Source organism: Mustela nivalis, assembly GCF_964662115.1.
Source record: "Mustela nivalis genome assembly, chromosome: 20".
Classification (NCBI taxonomy): Eukaryota; Metazoa; Chordata; class Mammalia; order Carnivora; family Mustelidae; genus Mustela; species Mustela nivalis.
Window position 1 is genome coordinate 24,226,669 of NC_139039.1, and position 27,143 is coordinate 24,253,811.

Genomic DNA, 27,143 nt, shown 5'->3' on the forward strand with positions numbered 1-27,143 from the left:
GATTTATATGTATTTTCATTTATAACTTGAGAATTTTTTTAAAGTTCTGAAGGTTTAAATTATTTATTTGCTTCATTTGTCCAAGAGTACTTGCCCTTTGCCTAACTTTAGCTGTTACCATTAATTTTTATTTTCTTATTTTTCACAATGGCTTACAGAAAACTAAAGAATTATTTACTAAGTTGTTTATTTTCCAGGTTCCTAGAAGCCAAACCAAATTGACAATAATGCTTGAAAAGCTAGGAATGGATTATGATGGGCGGCCTCACAGTGGTCTTGACGACTCTAAGAACATTGCCCGAATAGCAGTTCGAATGCTTCAAGATGGATGTGAACTCCGAATTAATGAGAAAATGCACGCAGGACAGCTAATGAGTGTGTCTTCTTCGTTACCAATAGAGGGCACTCCAGCTCCACAAATGCCGCATTCTAGAAAATAACAGCATTTTTGCCCTTTGCCCACAGATCATTCACTCTAACTGGAGTTGCTACAAAGAGGTAGCAGGTGAATACTCATTGAATTAGTCCTGTGGTGCAATATTTAAGCACCTTAAACATTTACAATCTTACTACAGTTATATATAAATGTGTGTGAACAGATTCTGTGGGGAGGGCATATTGAATTTTTTGTCACCAGCACTTTTGATATGAGCAGTATTTGTTACACAGTAACAGTTCCTGCTTAGAATTGACTTTTTAAATTTAAGGTGTCCAAGACGTGTTCCTTTTGGTTTTAAAATGCAAAGGCTTACTGGCGCTCTCCTTGAATGTAATATCTTACTGATGTTAAGATATATAATGTATTTCTACATTAACATCATTAGATCAAGTCATTTCTTACAGTGCAGGAAAGATTGGAAAGCCTTATCTAGGCTTTGGGTTTTAAGACTATCACAGTCCTTTTGACTTTTGAATTCTGTATGTAAAGTTCAGCTGTGCATGGTGAATTTCATAAAGTACTTGGTACACATATCTGCCTACATTTCTTTTCAATTTGTAGTTGGAAGACTTGTGGTAGATTATAGGGTCTTGTTAAGAAGTCAGTTACTGATGAGGTTAATGGAAAGTCAGAAGAAAATACCATTTAAAGGAATATAAGGGCTGTAGCTCAGACTTTATCATACATAAACATATCACTGGGCTTCTTTGGACTTTATTTTTTGATTCCCCTCCCTCTTGTGACATACATCTACCCTAATTCTTAAATCTAAGAGACCATGCTTTGATATAGACTAAGAATAGGGTCGCCACTTAATTTTGCATTTGTATTCAACATTATGAGTAAGGTTAATAAAGTCAAATAATGCTTTTAAACACCTAATGTTTTTATTAAAGGTTGATTTTACATAGTGAGTGACCACTAAATCTTGATAGTTAATTCTTAACTAATTTTAAAAACATAAATGGGTTTATGGAGTTGAAAAAGCAAAACTCTTACCTAGATGCTAAAAATATTTTCTGAATTGAATTTCCCCCTATAGCTTTCATGAACAATTTGCCTCTTCTCTTTTCCTTTCTATTAGTAGTTGTGATGCTACTTTATTTTAATGATTTACATATTAACTAAATGACTTTTATAGAGGCTTCCAACCTTGGTGCATAGGAAAAAAGGAGGCATTTTTCTTGGTCTGGGAATTCTCTCCCCAGTGCTGTAAAAAGAATGAATTTTGCTTTTGAGTGGTAGTTGTAGAATAAGAATAAAGACTAACAAGTGGATAACAGAAGGCACAAGGGATGTGATGCCCTTACACAAACTGATATGGATTATAGTAAAACAAGGAAATCTAGATGTTTTATATTTATGCAGTAAACTTTGGGGGTGAAATGGATGTATGCTGAGATTTTTGTGAATCCTAAATAGTACCATAAAATATACTGTAAAGTATTGCTGTTAAGTTTCAAAGAATTTCCTTCAAATCCTTACTGAGTTGCTGGGCTCAGGCAGAGCTGTAGAGAACAGCAAATCACTGTTGAGATGTGGATGCCAGGAAGTCCACTAGCACTCTTTTTAGGCGATTTTTTTCCACGTAGCCACCTTAACCTTAGAAATCAAATTCATGCCCCAGCAAAACCATTAATTATCTGTTGCCAGCTTCTGTAGTTGCTACTTAACAGCTGAAATTGCAGTTGAGAAATCTGAAAATGGCAAGGAAATATTGCTTCTCGTGTAACAACACATAATCAGACTTAAATCAGACTTCTAATTTCTGCACCAATTTGTCCTTTTTATGAAATAACCCAAGTACCAACACCCAAGTACCCAAGTCCTCCTGTATTTCTTTTTAAGATCTTCAGCCTTACAAGCTGTCAACGTCCTTTTGGCTGTCAGGTATTTCACTTGGTGATGTTTTACTGTTCTCATTTTTTAAAAAACTACCGAGGAATAATTGACAAATGTAAGTGTACATATTTAAATTATTTAAAGTGTAAATGTGATGATTTGAAGTATATTGTGGAATGATTATCAAGATCACACCACTTCATATAGTCAACTTTTTTTTTTTTTTGGTGGTGAGAATGCTTAAGGTCTACTCTAGGCAACTTTCAAGTTTATAATACCCTGTTATTAACCAGTCAACACGGCTGTACATTACATCTGCAGAACTTATTCTTCTTATTACTGAAAATTTGTACGCTTTGCAACCACCTGTTTTTGTCCATCAACCTTAGTTCACTTAGCTCTCCAGGTTCATTCACACTTGCAAATGGTAGTATTCCTTTTTCTTGGTGGCTGAGTAATAATCCATTGTATATGTACTATTTGTTTTAAGACATTTTTTGAGTTCTCTTGATTTCTTTTGTGATCCATTGGTTCCTCAGAAGTGTTTTGTTTAATTTCCATATATTTGTGAGCTTTTCCAGCTTTCCTCCTGTCACTGATTTGTAGTTTTATACCATTGTGGTCAGAAAAATAATTGATATAATTTCAGTCTTCTTTAATTTTTTGAGACTTATTTCATGAGCTTATATATGATCTCTCCTGGAGAGTGTTCCATGTGTGCTTGAGAAGAACATGTATTGTGATGCTGTTGGTTGAAATATACTGTATATGTCTGTTAGGTTCGTTTGGTCTAAAGTATCACTCAAATCTGTTATTTCCTTGTTAATTTTCTATCTGGATGATCTGTCCATTGTTAAATGTGGAGTACTGAAATCCTCTACCATTATTGCATTGCTGTCTATTTTTGTCTTCAGATCTGTTAATCATCGTTTAATATATTTAGGTGCTCAATACTGGGTACATAAATGATTGTTATAGCCTCTTGATGAATTGGCCTTCATTATTATATAATCATCTTTTTTACCTCTTGTTTACAGCTTTTGAGTTAAAGTATATTTTGTCCAGTGTAAATATAGCTATTCTGTTCTGTTTTGTTTTCCATTTGCATAGAATATCTTTTTCTATCCCTTTACTTTTAGCTTATGAGTGCCCTGAAAGCTTAAGTAAGTCTCTTAATGGCAGCATATAGTTAGGTCTTGTTTTTATATCCAGTTAGCCACTCTTTCTTTTAATTGAAAAATTTAAACCATTTACCTTTAGTGTAATTATTGATAGATATGGACTCAGTATCTCCATTTTGTTAATTGCTTTCTGATTGTTTTGTAGTTCCTTTTTTCCTTTCTTCCTTTCTGTCTTTGTGCGTTGATGGTTGTTTATAGTGGTGTGCTTTCTTTTTATCATTTGTGTGTCTATTATAAGCTTTTGCTTTGTGATTACCATGAGGCTTTCATAATATACCTCACAGTTACAACAACAGTCTTGTATAAGCAAGCAGCAACTGAACTCAAAAGTTAAACATTTCTTAGCATTTCTTCTAAGGCAGATCTAGTGGTAACACATGCCCCCAGTTTTTGTTAGTCTGGGAAAGTCTGTATCTCTCCTTCATTTCTAAAGTATTCTTGGTTGACAGGTGACAGTTTTTTCTTTGAGTACTTAGAATATATCATCCAACATTCTCCTGGCCTGTAAGGTTTTTGCTAAAAAGTATACTGGTATCAGACTTTTTTCTTTTGCTGCTTTCAAAATTCTCTTTTTATTTGATTTTTGAGATTTTTTTTTTTTTTTAATAGTGTGTCTCAGTAAAAATTTCTTTGGGTTGTATCTCTTTGGGGATCTTTGAGTTTCATGTACCTGGGTGCATGGGTGACCATATCTCCTCAGATTTGGGAGACTTTCAGCATCATTTCTTTAAATCAATATTCTATCTCTTTCTCTTTCCTTCTGGGACTCCCATAAAGCAAGTATTGTTTCAGTTGATATCCCATAGTTCAAGTAAGCATTTTTTACTCCTTTTTTTTAAATGTGTTTATATGAATGATAGTTTTTTAAGGTTTTATTTATGTGAGAGTTGGGGGTGGAACAGAGGGAGAAAGAGAATCTCAAGCAGAGTCCCCACTGAGCGTGGAGCCCAACGCAAGGCTTGATCCTAGGATCCTGGCATCACGACCTGAGCCAAGAATAGTAGGCTGCTTAACTGCCTGAGCCACCCGGGTGCCCCTATAAATGCTATTTTTTAAAAGTGGGGGCACCATTTAAACCTGGTGAGGAAGGCATTAACAGTGGTACTTGCTGAGTTGTGAAGCTAAATTAGTGGCTGAACCAAAGACATTCTACTGTTTGGTAGGAATCAAATCCAGGTCCCCTTTTCCAAGTTTTAGGGCCTATAAGAACAAAAAAGTTCCAGTCCTTCAGTCCTGTGGGCCCAGAGCAGGGGCATCCAGGGGTTGCTGGGTGTGGGTTGCAAAGAGAAGGGCAACCTGCACACTCTTGAGATTGAGGGTGCTCCCGCTTCTCCAAAGTCCTTGGTGCCCAGCTCTAGCAAAGGAGGTGGGGGCGGGACAATGAGACCCAAATAGGAGAATCCCCAGTGCAGCAGCTTCTGCACCTTGTCCCTACCTAGCACGGTATGCACACCAGTCTGCACACCAAAGGGTTCTGCACTCCCACCACATTCTGCTCTGTAGCCCAGACCAGCAGGCCCTTGTCCTGAGCTCAGGGACCTGGAAGGGAGGACATCTGGCCCAAGGTGGTCTGAGGAGGGCAGAGCACTCTGCTCTGGGGTACCCACCTGGGTGCAGGGTCGCTGAGACGGCTGGTCTCCGGTGGGCAGTGCCGGCTCCACTGCAGGAGGAAGTGTAGGTTGCCTAAGCCATGAACTCCAAACATCTTTTCTCTCCCCAGCAGCGCTGGTCCTTGCTGACCTTCCACCCTGTGGGTGAGCCTGCCGTCCAGCCCATAGGCTCTTTCACTCTCTGCTGGGCTGAGTCTGTGCTGTCCTCTCTCCACTCTTTTTCTGCTAATGTTTTTATTCTCTGGATAATATCAAGAGACCTGTCTTCCAGTTTTCATTTTTTTCCTTCTATCTTACTGAGCCTACTGTCGAAGTTCTCTATTGCATTTTTAATTTTATTCATTGTGTAGTAGTCTCCCCTTTGTCCAGAGGGTGTATTCTAAGAGCTCCAGTGAATACCTGAAACCACAGATAGTACTGAACCCTATATATACTGTTTTTTTCTTATGCACACTTACTATGATGAAGTTTAATTTCTAAGTTAGGCACAGTAAGAGATTAGCAACAGTCATTCATAATGAAGTAGAAGGAGTATAACAGAGCACTCTAATAAGTTGTATGAATGTGGTCTCTCTCAAAATACTGTACTCATACTGCTTCTTATGATGATGTGAGGTGATACAATGCCTAAATGATATGAAGCGAGATGAATGACGTAAGCACTGTGACATAGTCATAGCCACTGTTGGCTTTCTGACAGTAGGTCAGAAGGAGGATCATCTGATTTGGGTGATCCTGAATCATTGAGCCATGACAGTGTCAGTGGTTGGATGTCAGGAGCAGACGATGTCCATGGTTGGGGATCCTCCATAGTTCAAGGTTTTTTCTTCTGAGATCTTTTGGAAGAGCATTATAATCAGAAATGGTTGTCTTTGTAACTCATCAGAGTATTGCTCAGAGGTAGTAATCCTTCGGTGATCCTATGGGTGACTTGAATGCTGCATTCCATCTGAGGATTGTATTCCATAATTCTATCCTTTAATGTTTGTGCAGTTCGATATATGTCAGCAAATTTTGGGAATGTCTACATTGCTGGTTCTGCTTCAGTTTCTTCTTCATCTTCCTCTTCTATACATGATTCCAGAAGTTCTTCTAATTCCTCATTTGTTAACCCCCCTTGATGGCCTTCAACATATTCTTCCACTTCATCAGGAGTATTGGCAGTTCCTCTCTCTGTGTGAATGATTCTCTTAACTTCTTCATCAACCCCTGGGAAGCCTTTAAAATGTCCACGACTTCACTTGCTATGTTCTAGGAGGCATATACAGGTTCTGGTTTTAATTCATCCACTGCAGCTTTGATGAATGTTACTACATCAGTAGTAGTGCATGATTTCCAGCCCTGCATCGTGTTCAGATTAGGGTCTGCACCAACTGATGATTGAATGCGATCAAATATGAGGCAGGTGTGTGCAGCTTTCACAAAGCAAATGACGCCCTGGCCATGGGGCCTGAAGCTGTGAGATACTTGGAGGTTACAATTCAACTTCAACATTTTCATTTTCATAGCAAACAGATTCAGGATGGCTGGGTACTGGCACTGTTATTAATAGCACTTTAAATTCCAGCCTTTCCTTTTCCAAGTATTTTTTCTCTTTCAGGATGAAGCACTAGTGGAACCATTCCAGAAAAAAGATGGCTGTTACCCATGCTTTCTGATTATGTTGCCAGAACATGGGCAGATAATTTTTGTTTTTGTTTTTGAGAGTGCATGTGTTCTTTGCTCTGTACCCTCGGCCTGGGTGTATCATATGCCTTGTATAAGTGTACTTGGTGGGTACAGAGTTAACCTGCCCTCCTAAGTTTTATGCCCTGGTACCCCTCTTGCACTTTTAAGAAGGTACGTTCTTTTGGGCATCTTCTTCCAGAAGAGCCCGATTTCACTGCAGTTGAAGACTTTCTTTGGGTGGCTCCTTTTTCTTGTTTTGGTGGGGGGTAGAGGGCAAAGGAGAGAGAGGATCTTAAGCAGGTGCCACGTCCAGTGTGGAGCCTGATGTGGGCCCAATCTCATGATCCTGAGATCATGACCTGAGCCAAAATCAAGAGGTGGATGCTTCACTGACTGAGCCACCCATGAGCCCCAACTATCCTTTCTCTTTAATCAACTACTTCAACTCTGCCAAAAATGTAGCAGCTGCCTCTTCAATGGTAGTCTCAGCGTTTCTAGTAATTTTTATATTTTTTAGTCCAAACCTATTCTTGAATCCGTAATAACCATCTGTTACTTGCAGTAAAAGGCTTGGTGTCACTTGTTTTAAGAGATCACGGATCATTGGAGGGGCCAGGCTCCCGCTGTTCTTTCTACAGAGGTCCTGGGGGGGGGGCAGTGGTGGTGAGGGCTCCTGGGATCCTCAGAGGCAGAGGCTGCTGGGGTCCTCCAGGTCTCCTGAAGCCTTCTACAGGCTTAGTGCTTTCTGGTGCAATATGCCTCCGTCAGCCAAAACCTGCTTTCTGTTCGTGTCCTCCACCCATGAACTTGATGCCTTTTCCATCTTAACTGAGGACTTGTCACACACCGTGGCTGCAACATCTGCAGTTTCAGGTGCAACAGCAAAACTAACACAAATTTCTTGTTCCTTCTTCGCTACTGTACGGATGGAAGATTCACTCGTACCGTAGATCTTAGCAACTTCAGCATATTCTTTTTTCTCAAGTTGAAAACTTTCCCCTTTTCACTTAGGGAAGCACTTTACGGCTTTTCTTTGGCTTCTCTGAATTGCTACTGTCACTAGTTTTGCCCTTTGGGACCTTAATAAGGAAAATAAGCACTACTCAGTGACTAATGGGCAGGTAAGGTGTACCATGTGGCTACGCTGGACAGAGGGATGATTCACACCCCAGACAGGACAGAGCAGGACAGCTCACGATTACATCACACTGTTCAGAACAGGGCACAGTTTAAAACTTGGGAATTTTTTATTTCTGGAATTTTCCATTTCATATTTTTGGACTTTAGGTAACCGCAGATAATTGAAACTGTGGGAGCAAAACCATGGATAATGGGGGACTACTGTATTCTTCAGCTCCAGAATTTGTTTGGTTCTTCTTTATGATTCCCATCTCTTTGTCAAACTGTTGTTCATATGTTGCTTTCGTGAGTACATTGAGTTACCTACTTGTGTTCTCTTGAATCTTGCTGAGCTTCCTTAAAATGATTATTTTGAATTCTTTTTTAGGTAACTCACAGATCTGTATTTTGGGGGGCTCAGGAACAGGAAAGTTTTCGTGTTCCTTTGGTGGTGTCATGTTTTCATGTTTTTTCATGTTTCTGATAGCTTTGCATCGAGGTCTATACATTTTGAGGGAGCATTAACCTCTTCTAGCCTTTGTTTTTTTTTTTGGCCAGTTTTGGTGGGAAAGACTTTTACCTGAAGGTCCTATGAGCACCTGGCTGGCTGGGATGCAGTATCTTTGGTTCCTGGGGAAACACAGTGGCTTACCCTCCATGCAGCCCTGTTAGCTGAAGTTAGTGTTTGTATGGACTTGAGGAGGTCTTCTGTGGCCAAGACTGCAGAAGGTCCCGTGGGTGGCGAGGGTTGTTGGGATCCTCATAGGCAAAGTCTACTGGGGTCTTTCAGTTCTCCTTTTTTGCCTGTGGGAGAAGTTTCTAGCTGAGGGGCTACCTCCTGGCACTTGGCCTGGCATACTGGCCCTCAGAGCAGTAGTGAGGTGGGGTCCCGGGGTCACATGTGTGTGGAACCACCACAGGTGTCTGATGTGTAGATACGGGCTGCTGCATGAAACCAGACTGAATCTCTGTGGCTCCTCTCAGTGACTCAGGTGGGGTGATCGTGGGGAGATAGAGCAGCACAGGCCCGGGGACGACAGGGTGCAGAGGTGGTTTGGGCCCAAGGGATAGCGTGCAGCCACAGCACAGTCTGGGGATGAGCTCTGAGTCCTCCCTCTGGTCCTGGGGAGCAGTCTCAGAAGAGCAGCAGCACAGTCCTGTGGAGGCCCACCAAAGCCACGTGTCAGGACCTGGGGGGAAGGTTGCAGATGAGTGGGAGCTCGGTGGCAACAATAATGTTAGAGCCGTGAGTTGGGACCTGCGGGGCCGGGTCTCAGTAGTGGCAACCTTCCCCCCGGGGATGGCAGCGAGAAGAGTGCCGTGGGACTTTGAGGGAAGGGCTCAGAGCAGCAACAGGTGTCCCAGTAATGGTGGGACAAAGTTGTGACCCTCGAGATGGGCTTTGCTCTGGTCCTATATGTGGCGGGTCACTGTGGCATCCCGATCTCTGAGAATGGGGCGTAGCTGCAGCTGGGGCATCTGGGGACAGGTCTCACTGCAGCCACCACACCAGCCCCGAGGAGGAGATGCAGCCGCTGGAATCCGCATTGGTCAAGACTGTGGGGTCCTCAGTAGCCAAGGCTGCAAGTGTCCACAGCAGTGAGGCTCACTGGGGTTCCCCTCTCCTTCATGTGGGGTGAAGTCTCCGGAATCCCTCCCGGCACCCCGCCATTCTGGAGAGGGAGAGGAGCTGCAGCTGAATGCGTCCGGTGCCTCTCCAGGCGGCTTCCCTTGGTGTTTCAGCTCTGCGGGGGTTTTGCTGCTGTTTGGCGGTCCAGAGTTTTCCCTGTTTCAGGGAAATAGAGCTTCCCTATTTTTGTCATTTTGTAGTTGTTTATCATTTTTGTTGTTTTTTGTGGAGTTGATGAGCCTGGGGCTGCTTCTGGCCCTCCCGGCTTGCAGATACCACCGCTTCCTAACCAGTTGTAATTGCTGTCTGGGCAGTCTCCGCCCTCCTCTCCGGTGTGATACTCCTCCGACCAAACGGACTTTGTGTTTGGATTTTGCTGAGACTAATCCTGCCTGTGCTGATGAGATGATCTTAAACACCAGGAGTACTGCTCTCCACTGTTTGCGTTTTGTTGTGTTCTGTTGTCTTTGAGGTATTCAGTTTTGCTAATTCTTGCAAGGAAAATGTTGAAGAGGTGCGTGCCATTTCGTATTCCCCCAAATCAGCAATATTAGTAGTATTTTATTCTTGTCATTTTATTATTAATAACATTGTTTTAATATATACTGTCATAATATTAATATTTATTAATAATTATTATTTACAAACAACCCTGTGTTTTTTCCTTAATTGTTAGCTATGTTAATTTCTTCACTTTCTGATCTCCACTTGTTAGGACATATTGCCGTACTGGTTTCTGCTATATTATTTCAGATTCACAGTCTTTAGAACCGAGATATATGCCAGAACAACTGTATTTTGTGTTTTATTTGTTTCATGTTCTTTTGGATAAAACACTTCAAACTTATGCTCGAAAAAGTGTTTTTCTGAAGTGTCATTTTTGCCTAACGATAGTCCTGTTTAATCTGCCTCCTGGGGACAAGTTGTACCTGGACTGAAATGAAAAACCATAGGAGCCACTAATGCATTACCTATTAAGAGGCAGATGTATCATTGAAGACTAGGTTAAGCTGTCATTTTTTTATAAAGATAGGACCAGTTGACTTGCCTTTTTTAGCACATCATCATGACTGTTACCCTTAAAGTGGTCATGCAAAACAGTAACTTGGGGGAGAAGGAAAGGGTGGGTGTTGAAATTATTGAGAGGAAGCAGTAGAGACAAACTGCTGTTTGGTGTGGGCCGCAGGAGGGTCACTGAAGAAACTGCTTGCTGGGAGCGCTGATAGGCTGTGTTGTAGTTTGAAGGCAGACTTCCGGTTTGTAAGCTGCTGTGGAGAAGTACAAACTCCTTGAGGGCAGGGACTGGGACGTCTCCATTTTTTTGATTCCAACACAGTGGGATCCCACAACTCTTCTGCATATAGTTGAGTCCAGTGCTAGTCAGTGAATGGCAGCATTCGTTTTGTTTTTTTCTTCTATTATACTTAGAAGTCCCCTCTTTCTTCTGCATCACAAACCTGTATCTCAAAACTCCTCGCCCTCACAAAGCTTCCAAAGCCCATAAACTTCTGAGCCTAGAGCAGGGGTTGGCAAGCTACCATCCATGGGCCAAATTCAGCCTGCTGCCTGTTTCTGTATGGCCTATGAACTGAGTACGGTTTTTACATTTTTAAATAGTTGGGGGAAAAAATCAATATTACTTTGTAATGTGAAAATAATATGAAATTTCAGTTTCTGGAAAGCCTCACTGGAACACAGCTACCATGCTCATTTGTGTCCATATTCTCTCGGGCGATTTTCGTGTTGGCACTAGCAGAATTGTTAAATCGCTGGAATAAAGGCCATCTGGCCAGGAAGGCTGAAAATATTACTGCCCGGACCTTTGAAGAAAAAGTTTGCCAACTCTGCCCCCCTGTTCTATAGAAATGTGTACATTCCATCAGTCCATAAGAAATCAGCTGTGGTAACATGATAAGCCAGAGCTGGATGGTCAGGCACAGTGAGAATTGCACCTATCAGTGACCACTGTAAGATTAAGATTAAGATTAAGCACCTTAATCCATTGTTGATAAGAATCCTGTAGGGTAGTCTCGATCATCTCCATTCTACAGATGGAAAAGTTGAGGTTTAGAGAGCTTACGTTGTTGGCCAAGACCAAGTAGCAGGAATTTCACACTTAGGCATTCCAACTACCCCTCTGTCTTCTGTGCCTCCTCCCCTTAGAGACCTCAGCTCATTTGAGATTCTAAGAACAGAAAGGTTATCCTAGATAGTATGAATGTCCCCTTGCTGCAGTTTAAACTAGACGTTTTCAATATTTCCTGATAAATATTACATGTCAGAAAATAATATGATGTTCCTTTTGAATGGCATGTATGAAATACTGTTAACTTCAAAGGTAACAAGCTTCCAAGGCTTGTTGGGGATGGGAGTCAGTGGGGGGAATTAAAGGTTTTATTTTAAAAATTTTTCAATGTGTTCTCAAGGTGAGGGCTGTAATGAGGCTGGCGAGGGGCTGAGAGGTAGAGGTAATTGCTTTTATGGCTCCTGTATTAGTACTTGAGTAAAAGGCTGATGATTCTGAGACTTAAGTTGAATCTGCTTCCGAACTTCTAAGTGAGTGTTATCAGGGGAAATTTGTCTGGATTTCTTTAGGTGACTATGGAAGAATCATTGTGGAGTCACATAGTATGATCAACAACAAATTTAGAATGAGTCCTTTTTTCTCCTATTGAACAAGATAACAAAATAGGGGAAAAGATATGCTTCTCTCTGTAGCCAGTGACGGCAGAAGAATTGGGGATTGGACCCTCTCCTCCGTGTCTCCATTCCTGCTTGCTGACCCTGCTCCTTCGAACACAAACCTTTTCTTTAGGATTTATTGTTGTCAGTGGGTCCATGATTCTCCCAGTCATGTAGGCTTGAAGCCTTGGAATTCCTTGTTTCCCCTCCCTACTTAGCATTATGTCCTTTGAATATTTTCCTGTCACTGTATCCTTACCCCAGTCTGCTTTCATCCTAGCTACCCAGATTATTGCTAAAATTTAACAAACCCTTCTCTCTTGCTTTCTCTTCCTATGTACTACTGTCATTAAAAAAGCTTCCTAAAATGTTGCAGATTGATCTCAGAAACCTTCCTGTGTCTCCTAGGGTAAAATGCAGATCCCCACTGGCATTTAGGCCCCTCCACAGTGTGGTTTCCAGCTATCTTTAAGCAGCCATCTGCTCTGGGCTAATCACTATTCTACTCACCATCATACCTGCAACACGTACACCAGCCTGCTTCAGTCCCCAGCAAATGAGCCCATCAATCTTGTGCTCTTGCTTCTGGTTTTTTTTAAGACCTACCTTGATTCCAGCCTTCTCCTTCCCCCAACTACCCAGACCTTTGGCAATAAGTTCCTCTATTCGTTCACTCATTGCACAGATTCATATTTATCTCCATGTTTTTTTCCATTCCTCCAACAAGGTTATAAATTATTCAAGTGCAGGTTCTTACATATTGTAGCCCCAGAACTTAACACATAGGGATGCTCAGTTAAAAATAATGAATGGTGGTAAACTGCATTCCGTAAGATCAGTAACTTTTGCTGAAATTGCAAATGGTGGAGAGCTTAAGTGTTGACTGTTCTCTGAGAAAGGAGTTGCTGTGTAGACGCAGAGTTAGAGACATGAGCTGTTCCCTTCCCTGTTACTAGGCACCAGAAATACATGTTCAGAGACCGACTCAGTAGCAGTAATGGTTAAGCCCTGTCTATACTTGGCTTTCCCTCTAGGTGCCAGGAAAAGCAAACGAATGTTAAGCTGTCCTTCCTAGTTCAGACCATGCACTGCTGATTAAAAAAACGTGCTCCAACTATCTTTGGCTTTGAAAAGGTCATTGCTTACTTTTCCTTTGTCTGGAGCAGTGATTTTTCAAACTTTTATGCACAAGTACTCCCTAATACTTTTTTAAAAGCTAATTTTAAAAGGAAACTATTAACAGTGTATATTTAAATCTGTCCCTAAGTTTAAATATTGGCAAAGGAATATAATTTCCAGTATAGTATAAATATTGACATTTTAAAACAAATGTTCATTACTCTTTCAGAAATGCCCAGTGGAGTGGAGACATAGAAATTCAGTACCATCAACCACAATAGTAAATACACAAAGGAAAATACAGAAATATTTAAAATTTTAAATCTTTCTTTTTTCTTGAACATGTGTCTTCACTGCAATTTCCTCACAAGATTTTATTATAATGCAACACAACAAAACCCTACCGTAATACCTAGATGGGACCCCCAAAAAACGGAATTGTGAAAGTGTGAGATCATATTATTGCAATAATAATGGGTGTGGGGGGAAGTGTATGTTTTAATCTGTACTGTCACACAGGACAAAAGTAAAAGTAATGAGACATGTACAAACTGCCCCAACACTAAGCGAAGTCCCAACTGATCACAAGGCAATCACTTTCTAACCACCAGCACCAGCACAACATGCCTTCCCCAAGGCAGCTTAGAATGTTTGGAAATAGGAGGCTGGTTTGAGGAACAGGGGTCAATTCCATTAGATCAGATTTTCATATTCCTGCAGTTGGTTGGTTGCCTTAGAATTTTACTATATATTCTTATGCTTGAAAGTCATATCAATCACACTGTCACACATCTTTGCAACAAAAATAGGTATATATGCTTAAATTTTTATTTTCTTATGATTTTGAAGCTGTGCTAAGTTTCTTCTGTATTGAGTTTAGTTTATGTAATTGATCAAAATATAAATACATTTAAAATTTGATACTTATTTAATGTAAAGTTTATGGAAGTCTTCTTTTAATGAGATTATTTTCCTGATTAGGTTGTTTATCCTTGGATAAATGGCGTTGCTAGAATGAAAGAGGGGTCACCATTAATTCTATTTCCGTCTTTCATTTCTATGTCAATGCTGAGAACAGCCCCTAAATAGATGTTCCAGAAATAAATTTCCGGAAGTAGCTTTATTAAAAAAAGTGTCACTCAGTTTTTAAAATTCCATGCCGAAAATCACCTTGTGGTTTTATTTACTTATTTATTTTAAAGATTTTGTTTATTTATTTGACAGAGATCACAAGTTGGCAGAGAGGCAGGCAGAGAGAAAGAGGGGGAAGCAGGCTCACCGCTGAGCAGAGCACCCAATGTGGGGCTCGATCCCAGGACCCTGGGATCATGATCTGAGCCGAAGGCAGAGGCTTTAACCCACTGAGCCACCCAGACACCCCACACTGTGTTTTTTTTTTTTTTTTTAAGATTTTATTTATTTATTTGACAGACAGAGATCGTAAGTAGGCAGAGAGGCAGGCAGAGAGAGAAAGGAGGAAGCAGGCTCCCTGCTGAGCAGAGAGCCCGATGCGGGGCTCGATCCCAGGACCCTGGTGGGATCATGACCCGAGCCGGAGGCAACGGCTTAACCACTGAGCCACCCAGGCGCCCCCCACACTGTGGTTTTAATCATCCTTCAGAACTAACCACATGATTAGTTTATTGTTCATTTTTTGTTGAAAACAGAAAATTGCTAGCTGCCTAGCATTTAAAAGAGTTTGTTATTCTCAAATTTGGGGATATAAACCCAGAAGGCTTTACCAAGACTATCAAATGACTGTTAGCTGTAATTTTTATTCTTTAAGTTAGAAATATTTAATTCAGTATGTTTAACCTAGTTGGGAAATCCAGGCTGTTACTTTCAAAACAGCTTTCAGATATATTCTTTTGATAGAATTAGTGCTTTAAATATATTTTCATTTCATATATTATTATGTTTCATTAAATAATATATGGTTCATTAAATATATAGTTCATGAAGACCTTGGGACTGCAGATTTAATCAGTTTATGGTGAATGTCCACTACATATAAAAAGTCAGAGATCTACCATTTCATCATTAAATCAAACAATCAAATCAGACTTCCTTTCTGTATGGAAAAGTCTGACTTGAAAACTCAAATGTTGTGTTAATGAATTTTGAAGACTGTTATAAAAATTATCAAGAACATCACTGAACACTTACTGTAAAAGTAGTCAAGGCTTAAAATTATATAGATTTAACATAATTTTTTAATAAATAAGATAAATATACTATTTCTCATTATTTAACTTGTAGCAATCAGTTATCTGTAAGCTAAAATTAAAAGTTATAAAAGCAAATAGGGTGATAAGATGTTCTTTCAATAAACTGTATATTGAACGAAGGTAGGTATTTGGTTTTAGGAATCAAAATACAACATTAAACTCATTAGATAGGATCCGACTTCTGTGAAATGTTAATAGTCTGCTAAAAACTAACTGGTGTGGCAGTTAGGACCTATTTTGTGTTATGGGTAGTAGGAAATCATCATCTCATGAGATTAAATAAATTGAGGTTTGACTATATTTGGAGTAAACATTTCATGATATGATCAGGAGAAGTTTTCTTTGCAGTCTTTTATTCAGTGCATCGTGAAAATTCTAGTCATCCTGAAAAATATTTCAAGTTACAATTAAAACGATAAGCATCACCGAACTATTCTTGTTTTGACTTCTCAAAGGTACTTTACTTTCCAGTCAGTGATTGTTCTAAAGAAGAGTATTTTAAATAGCAAGAAAGTTTACTTGTGTGAAAATCTGTAGCATTTGGTGTTTCTTACAGGTACTTCCTGCTTTATTGGTGGGGCTTCCTAGAACAATCTGTTTCTTCCTTGGCAAGAATCTGAAGATAGAAAGTGGCCAGTTTGTTAAATAAAAATCCTCCTTACTTTCACTGTACCCAGCTTTTCACCACATATCCAAATTTTGAACACATTCTAATTACCCAAATGCCCTGTCTCTAAATCTCCAACTGAAATATAGAATAGGAAAAGTCAGGAAGCCCCAAGGACCGTCACTGTGTATGCCTTAGACGTTAATGTGTCGGGCGGTACAGCTTGGTGTAGGTGGGGAAGGTGAGCGGTGTGCCTCTAAATGGAAGAAATATAGTGAATATAGTATTTTGCTGTTTTTCAGACTGCTCAGTTTGAGGGAAGGGTATGTATGAGAGGAGAGAATGTGGAAGAAGATTCCTTTAAATTACCCTCGCTCAAGGACCCCTTGAGAAGTTTTAGGGTACCCCTCTTCAGGTTAAACATAGCCCGTATGAAGGCCTCTGGTCTAGAGTGTTGAAAAGTTCTACCCTTATATCTATGTGTTTATAAAATATTTCCATCAGTGATACTGTGGGGGTCTTTTGAGTCAACATTTGATAAAAGTTCTTATTTAGGACTTCTTAGTGAGCCCTGAGAAAACTGGGTTAATCTTTTGTTAGGGGGTGTAAAACAAACTAGCCTGCTTCTTGCCTCATTAATGTCATAAAGCTTATCTATCAACCAGCCAACACCAAGCCTTTTGAGTTCCCTTTATCAGATAATGTCAAGAACACCTGGGTTAGCGTTCTTCCCACCTCAGTCTAGTGCTTATTCAGTCCTGAACTGTGTTGAAACTGCACACACACTAGGTAGAATGTTATGAAACAGTTTTCAGTGCAGACAGCTGAAACCCGATCACTTTCTCTGTTGAGTGTTTGAGCGATTACACTGTGCTTCTGCTCGCTTGCTTAAAATGTATAAGGGGCCCCTCAGGGAACAATGACCATGACTTGTTCATTCTGTGTATAGAGCGAGAAAAATGTGGGAACTACAAACAGCCACTTAATGATGATTCAAGAAATTCAGGAAAGACAGGTAAAATGTAATAAATTAAACATTAAGTCTAACATTTGTGCTAAATCCTGCATTCCTTGTACAGGCAACTTCCTTGTGTTCTGTCAGGGTTTGGGGAGACATGATGGGAGGGGAGCTTTTTGAAAATTAGGTGTAGTAAAGTTCCAACTTGCAATTTAAAACATTCATGTAAGCGATTTTTTGCTCAAATTATAAAAGCAGCACAATAAGAATCTTAAACACTGTCTCAGATACCGTAGTTCTTTCTTCTTGAGAAAGGTTATGAATGCATTCAAACACTGCCCTCTACTACAACATTTTTTATGGCCTTGCTGGGTAAAGTCATTTATTGCAAGGCTCTATTTGACTGTCAGGTTTGGGGAGAAAATTTACTACTATTGCTCAAGGCAGAAGGGAAGAGAATAAGAGAAGCATTAGGAATTTCTCAAGGCTAAGAGGAATCTCTATGCAAAGAAGAGGAAAAACTTGGGGACCGTACAAGCAGAATGCCTCGGCCAGTGTCTATTTCCCTAAGCTTGTGTCCTTGGTCCTCACCTTGCTTTACTGCCTCCTGGAGACGCACAAGATTTTATCACCTCCCCGCAAAAAGTTCCTAAAATCTATTGCCCTAACCCCTCCTTTGAGTTCCAGAAGTTCTTTACCAGCTTGCTGGGTATTTCATGAGTGTCACCAGCATCTTAAATCTAATACGTTAAGATATAAAATGTGGTTATCCCCCATCTCTAGCCTCCAGCCTGTGCTCCTGTCACCTGCTCATCACTCACATTCCAAATCGGTGGCAAAGCTGCCGGTTCCCTGTTCTTCCTGCTTGTGGGGATGTTCCCCTTGTCCACACTGCAGTGTGCTCTGGCTTTCTGCTCTGGGAGGAAGCCTAGATCTGATTACCCTTTGCATCTGGAATGAAAAGTTTGCTAATGAAGCTGGAGGAAAATGTTATGCTTTTAGGAGGTGGCACCAGAGCCTACTTGAAGCAGCCCTGCCCTCTGTTGCTCCCAAGTATACAGGGTCGTGTATCTGCCTCATGCATCTGTCATCTCTACAAGGCTCTGGACTAGTTTGCCGTAGCCCCTGGAGAGAAAAGGCTTGGCCACGGACTCCTTGCCACCTGTTTCATCTCATTTGCTGGAATAGATGGGCTTTGTCTCTACTCTTTTTTTAAGTTTTTGTTTAAAGGCACCTGGGTGCCTTAGAGGCACCTGGGAGGCTCAGTCGGTGGACTGTTAGACTCTTGATTTTGGCTCAGGTCATGATCTCAAGGAGGTAGGCGCTGGTTGTGGAATTGGGGCTCCATGCTCAGTGGGGAGTCTACTTGAGATCCTCTTCCTTTCCCTTTCCCTTTCCCTCCACCCCCGCCCTCCACAGCATGCACACTCTAATATAAAATCTTTTTTTTTTTTTAATTCCAGTTAGTTAACATGCAGTGTAGTATTTGTTTCAGGTGTGCTTCATGTCCAGTGCATCTCTTGCTTGAGCGTGGAGGTGGTACATAATTCTGATTAAACTTTCTACTTCCTCAGGTATAATTAGCACAAATGCTTTCTGATAGCCCCGAGAACTCTTGTGTCTTCTTCTTGATCCCTCCTTTAAGGCAAATGATGCTTGTGTTCTTGTGTGGGCTGTCTGCTGAGTGGATGGTATGTTTGGGGGAACTGTGTATGCAGTGCTCCCCTCTAACGGCCGCATTTCAGGCTTGGCTTGTGTGACTCTCATGAGTGAGTTATGATGAATATTTTGAGAGTTGTGGCTGGCCCCGTCACACTGTCCTCATTCAGCACTCCCACAGACCTCATGCAGACCCTGCCATGTAGGGTCCACACCTGAAAACCAAGAAGAGCTCCGTGGAAGGAGGGCTTCCTTAGAGTTCCATTGTTTTGTGGACAGCAGTGGAGAAATCTCCTCAGCCATGTTCCGCAGAAGAGGTGCAAGGAAGCAGAGTCTCAACGTTTATTGGAAACTTTTAGAGAAATACTTCTAAAAAATTATTCTGTACTTGATAATTGATAGGTTAGCCACTTTATATTTAAGTTCAGATCAGTGATATATCATCCATAATTGTGTATATTCAGCCACCAAATACTTACTAAATATTTCATTCTAATTCAGAAAATAAGGCATAAACGTGGAAAGATAACTGACTATGTCAAATAAGTAACTAGCTAGCCAAGTGGCTAACTGTGCAATAAGTTTCAAAGGACAGCCTGGTGTTTAAGAGCAGAAGGTTTGGGGTCAGATCTGGGTGTTTTAAAAAAATTTTTTTATTTTTTATAAACATATAATATATTTTTATCCCAAGGGGTACAGGTGTGTGAATTGCCAAGTTTACACACTTCACAGCACTCACCATAGCACATACCCTCCCCAATGTCCATAACTCCACCCCCCTCTCCCAACCCCCCAACCCCCAGCAACCCTCAGTTTGTTTTGTGAGATTAAGAGTCACTTATGGTTTGTCTCCCTCTCAATCCCATCTTGTTTCATTTATTCTCTTCTGACCCCCCAAACCCTCCATGTTGCATCTCCACTTTCTTATATCAGGGAAATCATATGATAGTTGTCTTTCTCCAATTGACTTATTTCGCTAAGCATGATACCCTCTAGTTCCATCCATGTCATTGCAAATGGCAAGATTTCATTTCTTTTGATGACTGCATAGTATTCCATTGTGTATATACACCACATCTTCTTGACCCATTCATCTGTTGATGGACATCTAGGTCCTTTCCATAGTTTGGCTATTGTGGACATTGCTGCTATAAAAATTTGGGTGCATGTGCCCCTTCGGATCACTATGTTTGTATCTTTAGAGTAAATACCCAGTAGTGCAATTGCTGGGTCATAGGGTAGTTCTATTTTCAACATTTTGAGGAACCCCCATGCTGTTTTCCAGAGTGGTTGCACCAGCTTGCAATCCCACCAACAGTGTAGGAGGGTTCCCCTTTCTCCACATCTTCCCCAGCATCTGTCATTTCCTGACTTGTTAATTTTAGCCATTCTGACTGGGGTGAGGTGATATCTCATTGTGGTTTTGATTTGTATTTCCCTGATGCCAAGTGATGTGGAGCACTTTTTCATGTGTCTGTTGGCCATCTGGATGTCTTCTTTGCAGAAATGTCTGTTCATGTCTTCTACCCATTTCTTGATTGGATTATTTGTTCTTTGGGTGTTGAGTTTGCTAAGTTCTTTATAGATTTTGGACACTAGCCCTTTATCTGATATGTCGTTTGCAAATATCTTCTCCCATTCTGTCAGTTGTCTTTTGGTTTTGTTAACTGCTTCCTTTGCTGTGCAAAAGATTTTGATCTTGATGAAATCCGAATAATTCATCTTTGCCTTTGCTTCCCTTGCCTTTGGCAATGTTCCTAGGAAGACGTTGCTGCAGCTGAGGTCGAAGAGGTTGCTGCCTGTGTTCTCCTCAGGGATTTTGATGGATTCCTTTCTCACATTGAGGTCCTTCATCCATTTTGAGTCTATTTTCATGTGTGGTGTAAGGAAATGGGGCAGTTTCATTCTTCTGCATGTAGCTGTCCAATTTTCCCAACACCATTTATTGAAGAGGCTGTCTTTTTTCCATTAGACATTCTTTCCTGCTTTATTGAAGATGAGTTGACCATAGAGTTGAGGGTCTATTTCTGGGCTCTCTATTCTGTTCCATTGATCTATGTGTCTGTTTTTGTGCCAGTACCATGCTGTCTTGATGATGACAGCTTTGTAGTAGAGCTTGAAGTCCGGAATTGTGATGCCACCAACTTTGGCTTTCTTTTTCAATATTCCTTTGGCTATTCGAGGTCTTTTCTGATTCCATACAAATTTTAGAATTATTTTTTCCATTTCTTTGAAAAAAATGGATGGTATTTTGATAGGAATTGCATTAAATGTGTAGATTGCTTTAGGTAGCATAGACATTTTCACAATATTTGTTTTTCCAATCCAGGAGCATGGAACATTTTTCCATTTCTTTGTGTCTTCCTCAATTTCTCTCATGAGTACTTTATAGTTTTCTGAGCATGGATTCTTAGACTCTTTGGTTAGGTTTATTCCTAGGTATCTTATAGTTTTAGGTGCAATTGTACATGGGATTGACTCCTTAATTTCTCTTTCTTCTCTCTTGTTGTTGGTGTAGAGAAATGCAACTGATTTCTGTGCATTGATTTTATATCCTGACACTTTACTGAATTCCTGTACAAGTTCTAGCAGTTTTGGAGTGGAGTCATTTGGGTTTTCCACATATAGTATCATATCATCTATGAAGAGTGATAGTTTGACTTATTTGCCGATTTGGATGCCTTTAATTTCCTTTTGTTGTCTGATTGCTGAGTCTAGGACTTCTAGTACTATGTTGAATACCAGTGGTGGTAATGGACATCCCTGCCATGTTCCTGACCTTAGCAGAAAAGCTCTCAGTTTTTCTCCATTGAGAATAACATTTGCGGTGGGTTTTTCATAGATGGCTTTGATAATATTGAGGTATGTGCCCTCTATCCCTACACTTTGAAGAGTTTTGATCAAGAAGGGATGCTGCACTTTGTCAAATGCTTTTTCAGCATCTATTGAGAGTATCATATGGTTCTTGTTCTTTCTTTTATTAATGTGTTGTATCCCATTGATTGATTTGCGGATGTTGAAGCAACCTTGCAGCCCTGGAATAAATCCCCCTTGGTCGTGGTGAATAATCCTTTTAATGTACTGTTGAATCCTATTGGCTAGTATTTTGATGAGAATTTTCGTATCTGTGTTCATCAAGGATATTGGTCTGTAGTTCTCTTTTTTGATGGGATCCTTGTCTGGTTTTGGGATCAAGGTGATGCTGGCCTCATAAAATGAGTTTGGAAGTTTTCCTTCCATTTCTGTTTTTTTGGAACAGCTTCAGGAGAATAGGAATTAGTTCTTCTTTAAATGTTTGGTAGAATTCCCCCAGGAAGCCATCTGGCCCTGGGCTTTTGTTTGTTTGGAGATTTTTGATGACTGTTTCAATCTCCTTACTGGTTATGGGTCTGTTCAGGTTTTCTATTTCTTCCTGGTTCAGTTTTGGTAGTTTATATGTCTCTAGGAATGCATCAGTTTCTTCCAGATTGTCAGATTTGTTTGCATAGGGTTGCTCGTAGTATGTTCTTTCCAGATTGTCAAATTTGTTTGCCTAGAGTTGCTTGTAGTATATTCTTATAATTGTTTGCATTTCTTTGGTGTTAGTTGTGATCTCTCCTCTTTCATTCATGATTTTATTTATTTGGGTCCTTTCTCTTTTCTTTTTGATAAGTCTGGCTAGGGATTTATCAATCTTATTAATTCTTTCAAAGAACCAGCTCCTAGTTTCATTGATTTGCTCTATTGTTTTCTTGGTTTCTATTTCATTGATTTCTGCTCTGATCTTTATGATTTCTCTTCTCCTGCTGGGTTTAGGGTTTCTTCCTTGTTATTTCTCCAGCTCCTTAAGGTGTAGGGTTAGGTTGTGTACTTGAGACCTTTCTTGTTTCTTGAGAAAGGCTTGTACTGCTGTATATTTTCCTCTAAGGACTGCCTTTGCTGTGTCCCACAGATTTTGAACCATTGTGTTTTCATTATCATTTGTTTCCATGAATTTTTTAAATTCTTCTTTAATTTCCTGGTTGACTCATTCATTCTTTAAGAGGATGCTGTTTAGTCTCCATGTATTTGGGTTCTTTCCAAATTTCCTATTGTGGTTGAGTTCTAGCTTCAGAGCATTGTGGTCTGAAAATATGCAGGGAAGGATCCCAATCTTTTGATACTGGTTGAGACCTGATTTAGGACCGAGGATGTGATCTATTCTGGAGAAAGTTCCATGTGCACTAGAGAAGAATGTGTATTCTGTTGCTTTGGGATGAAATGTTCTGAATATATCTGTGATGTCCATCTGGTCCAATGTATCATTTAAGACCTTTATTTCCTTGTTGATCTTTTGCTTGGATAATCTGTCTGTTTCAGTGAGGGGAGTGTTAAAGTCCCCTACTATTATTGTATTATTGTTGATGTGTTTCTTTGATTTTGTTATTAATTCGTTTATATAGTTGGCTGCTCCCATGTTAGGGGCACAGATATTTAAAATTGTTAGATCTTCTTGCTGTACAGATCCTTTGAGTATGATATAGTGTCCTTCCTCATCTCTTATTATAGTCTGTGGCTTAAAATCTAATTGATCTGATATAAGGATTGCCACCCCTGCTTTCTTCTGATGTCCATTAGCATGGTAAATTGTTTTCCACCCCCTCAATTTAAATCTGGAGGTGTCTTCAGGTCTAAAATGAGTTTCTTGTAAGCAACATATAGATGGGTTTTGTTTTTTTATCCATTCTGATACCCTGTGTCTTTTGATTGGGGCATTTAGCCCATTAACATTCAGGGTAACTACTGAGAGATATGAATTTAGTGCCATTGTATTGCCTGTGAGGTGACTGTTACTGTATATTGTCTCTGTTCCTTTCTGATCTACTACTTTTAGGCTCTCTCTTTGCTTAGAGGACCCCTTTCAATATTTCCAAATATTTGGTGTTTGCAAATTCTTTCAGTTTTTGTTTGTCCTGAATGCTTTTTATCTCTCCTTCTATTTTCAGTGATAGCCTAGCTGGATATAGTATTCTTGGCTGCATGTTTTTCTCATTTAGTGCTCTGAATATATCATGCCAGCTCTTTCTGGCCTGCCAGGTCTCTGTGGGTAAGTCTGCTGCCAATCTAATATTTTTACCATTGTATATTACAGACTTCTTTTCCTGGGCTGCTTTCAGGATTTTCTCTTTGTCACTAAGACTTGTAAATTTTGCTATTAGGTGATGGGGTATGGACCTATTCTTGTTGATTTTGAGGGGGGTTCTCTGCACCTCCTGGATTTTGACGCTTGTTCCCTTTGCCATGTTAGGGAAATTCTCTCCAGTAATCCCCTCCAATATACCTTCTGCTCCCCTCTCTCTTTCTTCTTCTTCTGGAATCCCAATTATTCTAATGTTGTTTCGTTTTATGGTGTCACTTATCTCTTGAATTCTCCCCTCATGGTCCAGTAGCTATTTGTCCCTCTTTTGCTCAGCGTCCTTATTCTCTGTCATTTGGTCTTCTATATCACTAATTCTTTCTTCTACCTCATTTATCCTAGCAGTGAGAGGCTCCATTTTTTATTGCACCTCATTAATAGCTTTTTTTATTTCAACTTGGTTAGATTTTAGCTCTTTTATTTCTCCAGAAAGGGCTTTTATATCTCCCGAGAGGGTTTCTCTAATATCTTCCATACCTTTTTCAAGCCTGGCTAGAACCTTGAGAATCATTATTCTAAACTCTAGATCTGACATATTACCAATGTCTGTATTGATTAGGTCCCTAGCCTTCGGTACTGCCTCTTGTTCTTTTTTTTGTGTGGTGAATTTTTCCACCTTGTCATTTTGTCCAGATAAGAGTATATGAAGGAGCAAGTAAAATACGAAAAGGATGGCAAAGACCCCAGGAAAATACACTTTAACCAAATCAGAAGAGGTCCCAAATCATGGCGGGGAGAAAGGGGATAAAAAGACATTCAGGGAAAAAAAAGAAACAAAAAAAGAAAACGAATAAAGAAAAAAATATAAAAAGGAAAAATATATATATATTAGATAAACTAGTTTAAAAAACGTTAAAAAAGAAAAGGGTAAAAGTTAAAAAAAATTTAACAGAAGAAGAAAAAATTTGAAAAAAAATTAAATTAAATGCAAGACTAAAGAATCATGGGGAGAAAGCCATGAGTTCCGTGCTTTGCTTTCTCCTCCTCTGGAATTCCGCTGCTCTCCTTGGTATTGAAACTGCACTCCTTGGTAGGTGAACTTGATCCTGGCTGGATTTCTTGTTGATCTTCTGGGGGAGGGGTCTGTTGTAGTGAACAGAGTGTCTTTGCCCCAGGAGGAAATGCACCACCCTTATCAGGAGCTGGGCTGAGTTATCAGCTCGGGTTTGCTTTCAGGAGCTTTTGTTCCCTGAGCGCTTTCCGTAGAGTTCCGGAGGACAGGAATGAAAATGGCGGCCTCCCAGTCTCTGGCCTGGAGGAGCTGAAAGCTCGGGGCCCCACTCCTTAGTGCACCCTCAGAGAATAGCGCCCAATTACTCCCGTCTCCCTGGCCTCTGGCCACGCTCCGAACTCACCAAGCCTGCAACCTGTTCAAGGTAACCCCGAGCTGAGAGCTCACTCCTCAGCTCTGTCTCTGTAGCCAGCTTCCCCGTTCTAATACCTGCAAGCTCTGCGACACTCAGACACCCCGGATCCTTCTGTGACCCTGCGGGACCTGAGGCCAAGCTGACCCCGCGTGGGCTTCACCCCGGTTTAGCCTCTGGAGCGATGTCCCTCAGCGGAACAGACTTTTAAAAGTCCTGATTTTGTGCGCGGTTGCTCCGCTGCTTGCCGGGAGCCGGCCCCTCCCCCCAGGGTCTATCTTCCCGTCGCTTTGGATTCACTTCTCCGCCGGTCCTACCTTTCAGAAAGTGGTTGATTTTCTGTTTCTAGAATTGCTGTTCTTCTTCTCTTCGATTTCCCGTTGGATTTGTAGGTGTTTGAAATTTTTAGATAAGCTATCTAGCTGATCTGCTACCTGATGTAGTCTCAGCCTGCTACTTCTCCACCATCTTGCCTCCCTCCCAGATCTGGGTTTTGATCTTGCTTCTGACACTGGTGGTATGGCTGAGGCAGATTACTTCATCTTTCTACTCCCAGTTTTCCCATAAAGCTTTCTTTGTAGGCTGGTTGTAGGAGTTAAATGAGCTATCTGAATCTGAATCTGAATCATGTCTGGTGAATTATGGCTGATTTAGCTCGAGTATCATAGAGTAAAACTCAAATAAAACATCTTTGGAATTCATGATGGTACTTAAGGGTGTCTTAAGCATGGCCTACTGGATGCAGGGCCACAGGTTTAGGGCTTCCTAATTTTCTGACTAAGGGATGAGTGATTCCAGAACCTGGAATGGCATTGAGATTGGCGGCTCTGACTGTTGAAATAAGAGACGTGTGAGGGACAGAAGGGAAGCCAGGGGCCAGATCAGCAGACACATGGCTACATCCGTTCAGTACAGGCTGGTTTACACCAACCCCCAGAGAAATAGATTTAGTAGTGGATGTAATTACCCGTGATTTAAAAGTAAATTTATCCATGAAGTGGAGGTGATGGAGAAGTTACCCGTCTATAGTCCATGCTATGATCTTGATACATAGAGGATCTTAGAGGAGCAGAATCCAAGATAAAGAGACTATGAGCCGAGAAGACTTCCTCTAAGTGGAAAAATAAGTGAAATCTTACAGAACAAAGCAATAGACATTAAAAAAGAGAAGAGGTAACAGTTCATCAAGTGGCAGAAACAGCATGTTGTAAGAAACAAAGACATGGGGACCAAAAACCAACTTGATTCCCTAGGATGGTGTTTGTTCCCAACGGAGTTCTATTTTTCTCCCCTAGCATAAAGTCCTAGGTTTTAAACCTGGTTTGGACTCTCACACTGACCATGGTAGCTGCATCACAGGCTTGGCTATCGCTGACCCAGATTATCCCTGGTCAGAAGGGTTCTTGAAATTTTGTCTCAAAGTCCTGACCACAAAGCTTTTAAAAATGGTGATACCAGATCCATCCCTGAGCTGTCTTCTCAGATTTCCACTAGACTGGTTCTGCAGCAAGTGCTTGTAGGGTAGGGAGTTCCCCATCCCACTCACGTATATTCGCACCGAAATGAATTGCTCTCCCTAGCCTCCAACAAACAGCAGCTATCTTAAAAGGCAGTCTTTCATTAGACCTTTGTAGAAAGATTAATAGATACCAGAGAGTTCTGTCCCAGTGGCTCTCAATCTAATTTATCATCAGAATTGCTTGAGGAATTTTTAATGCAGAGTCCCAGGCGCTACACCTACAGGTTCTACAGTGAACGGGTTCACAGTGGAGCCTGAGTCTGTAGAAAAGAAAAAAAAAGTCTCCCACCGGGAACCCTAGTCATTGGCCAGATCTGGGAACATTGGTTGAGAAGACAGCCCCTGTCCTTTGACCAGAGTTGA

The 27,143-nt window shown here is 40.7% G+C and overlaps 1 protein-coding gene across 3 annotated transcripts in view; it reads left to right on the plus strand.

Moving 5' to 3' along the window:
• The window catches only part of ERI1 (exoribonuclease 1), a 110,961-nt gene that overhangs the window by 24,636 nt on the left and 59,182 nt on the right, over positions 1–27,143 (plus strand). Inside the window, exon 7 of one of the 3 annotated variants that reach the window (XM_082715536.1) lies at positions 198–3,267. The exons of the other annotated variants lie outside the window; for them this stretch is intronic. Coding sequence (XP_082571662.1) covers positions 198–440 — 243 coding nt within the window. The 3' untranslated portion in view covers positions 441–3,267. Of the gene's footprint in view, positions 1–197; positions 3,268–27,143 lie in introns of those variants that run through there. 3 annotated transcript variants of the gene reach the window in all.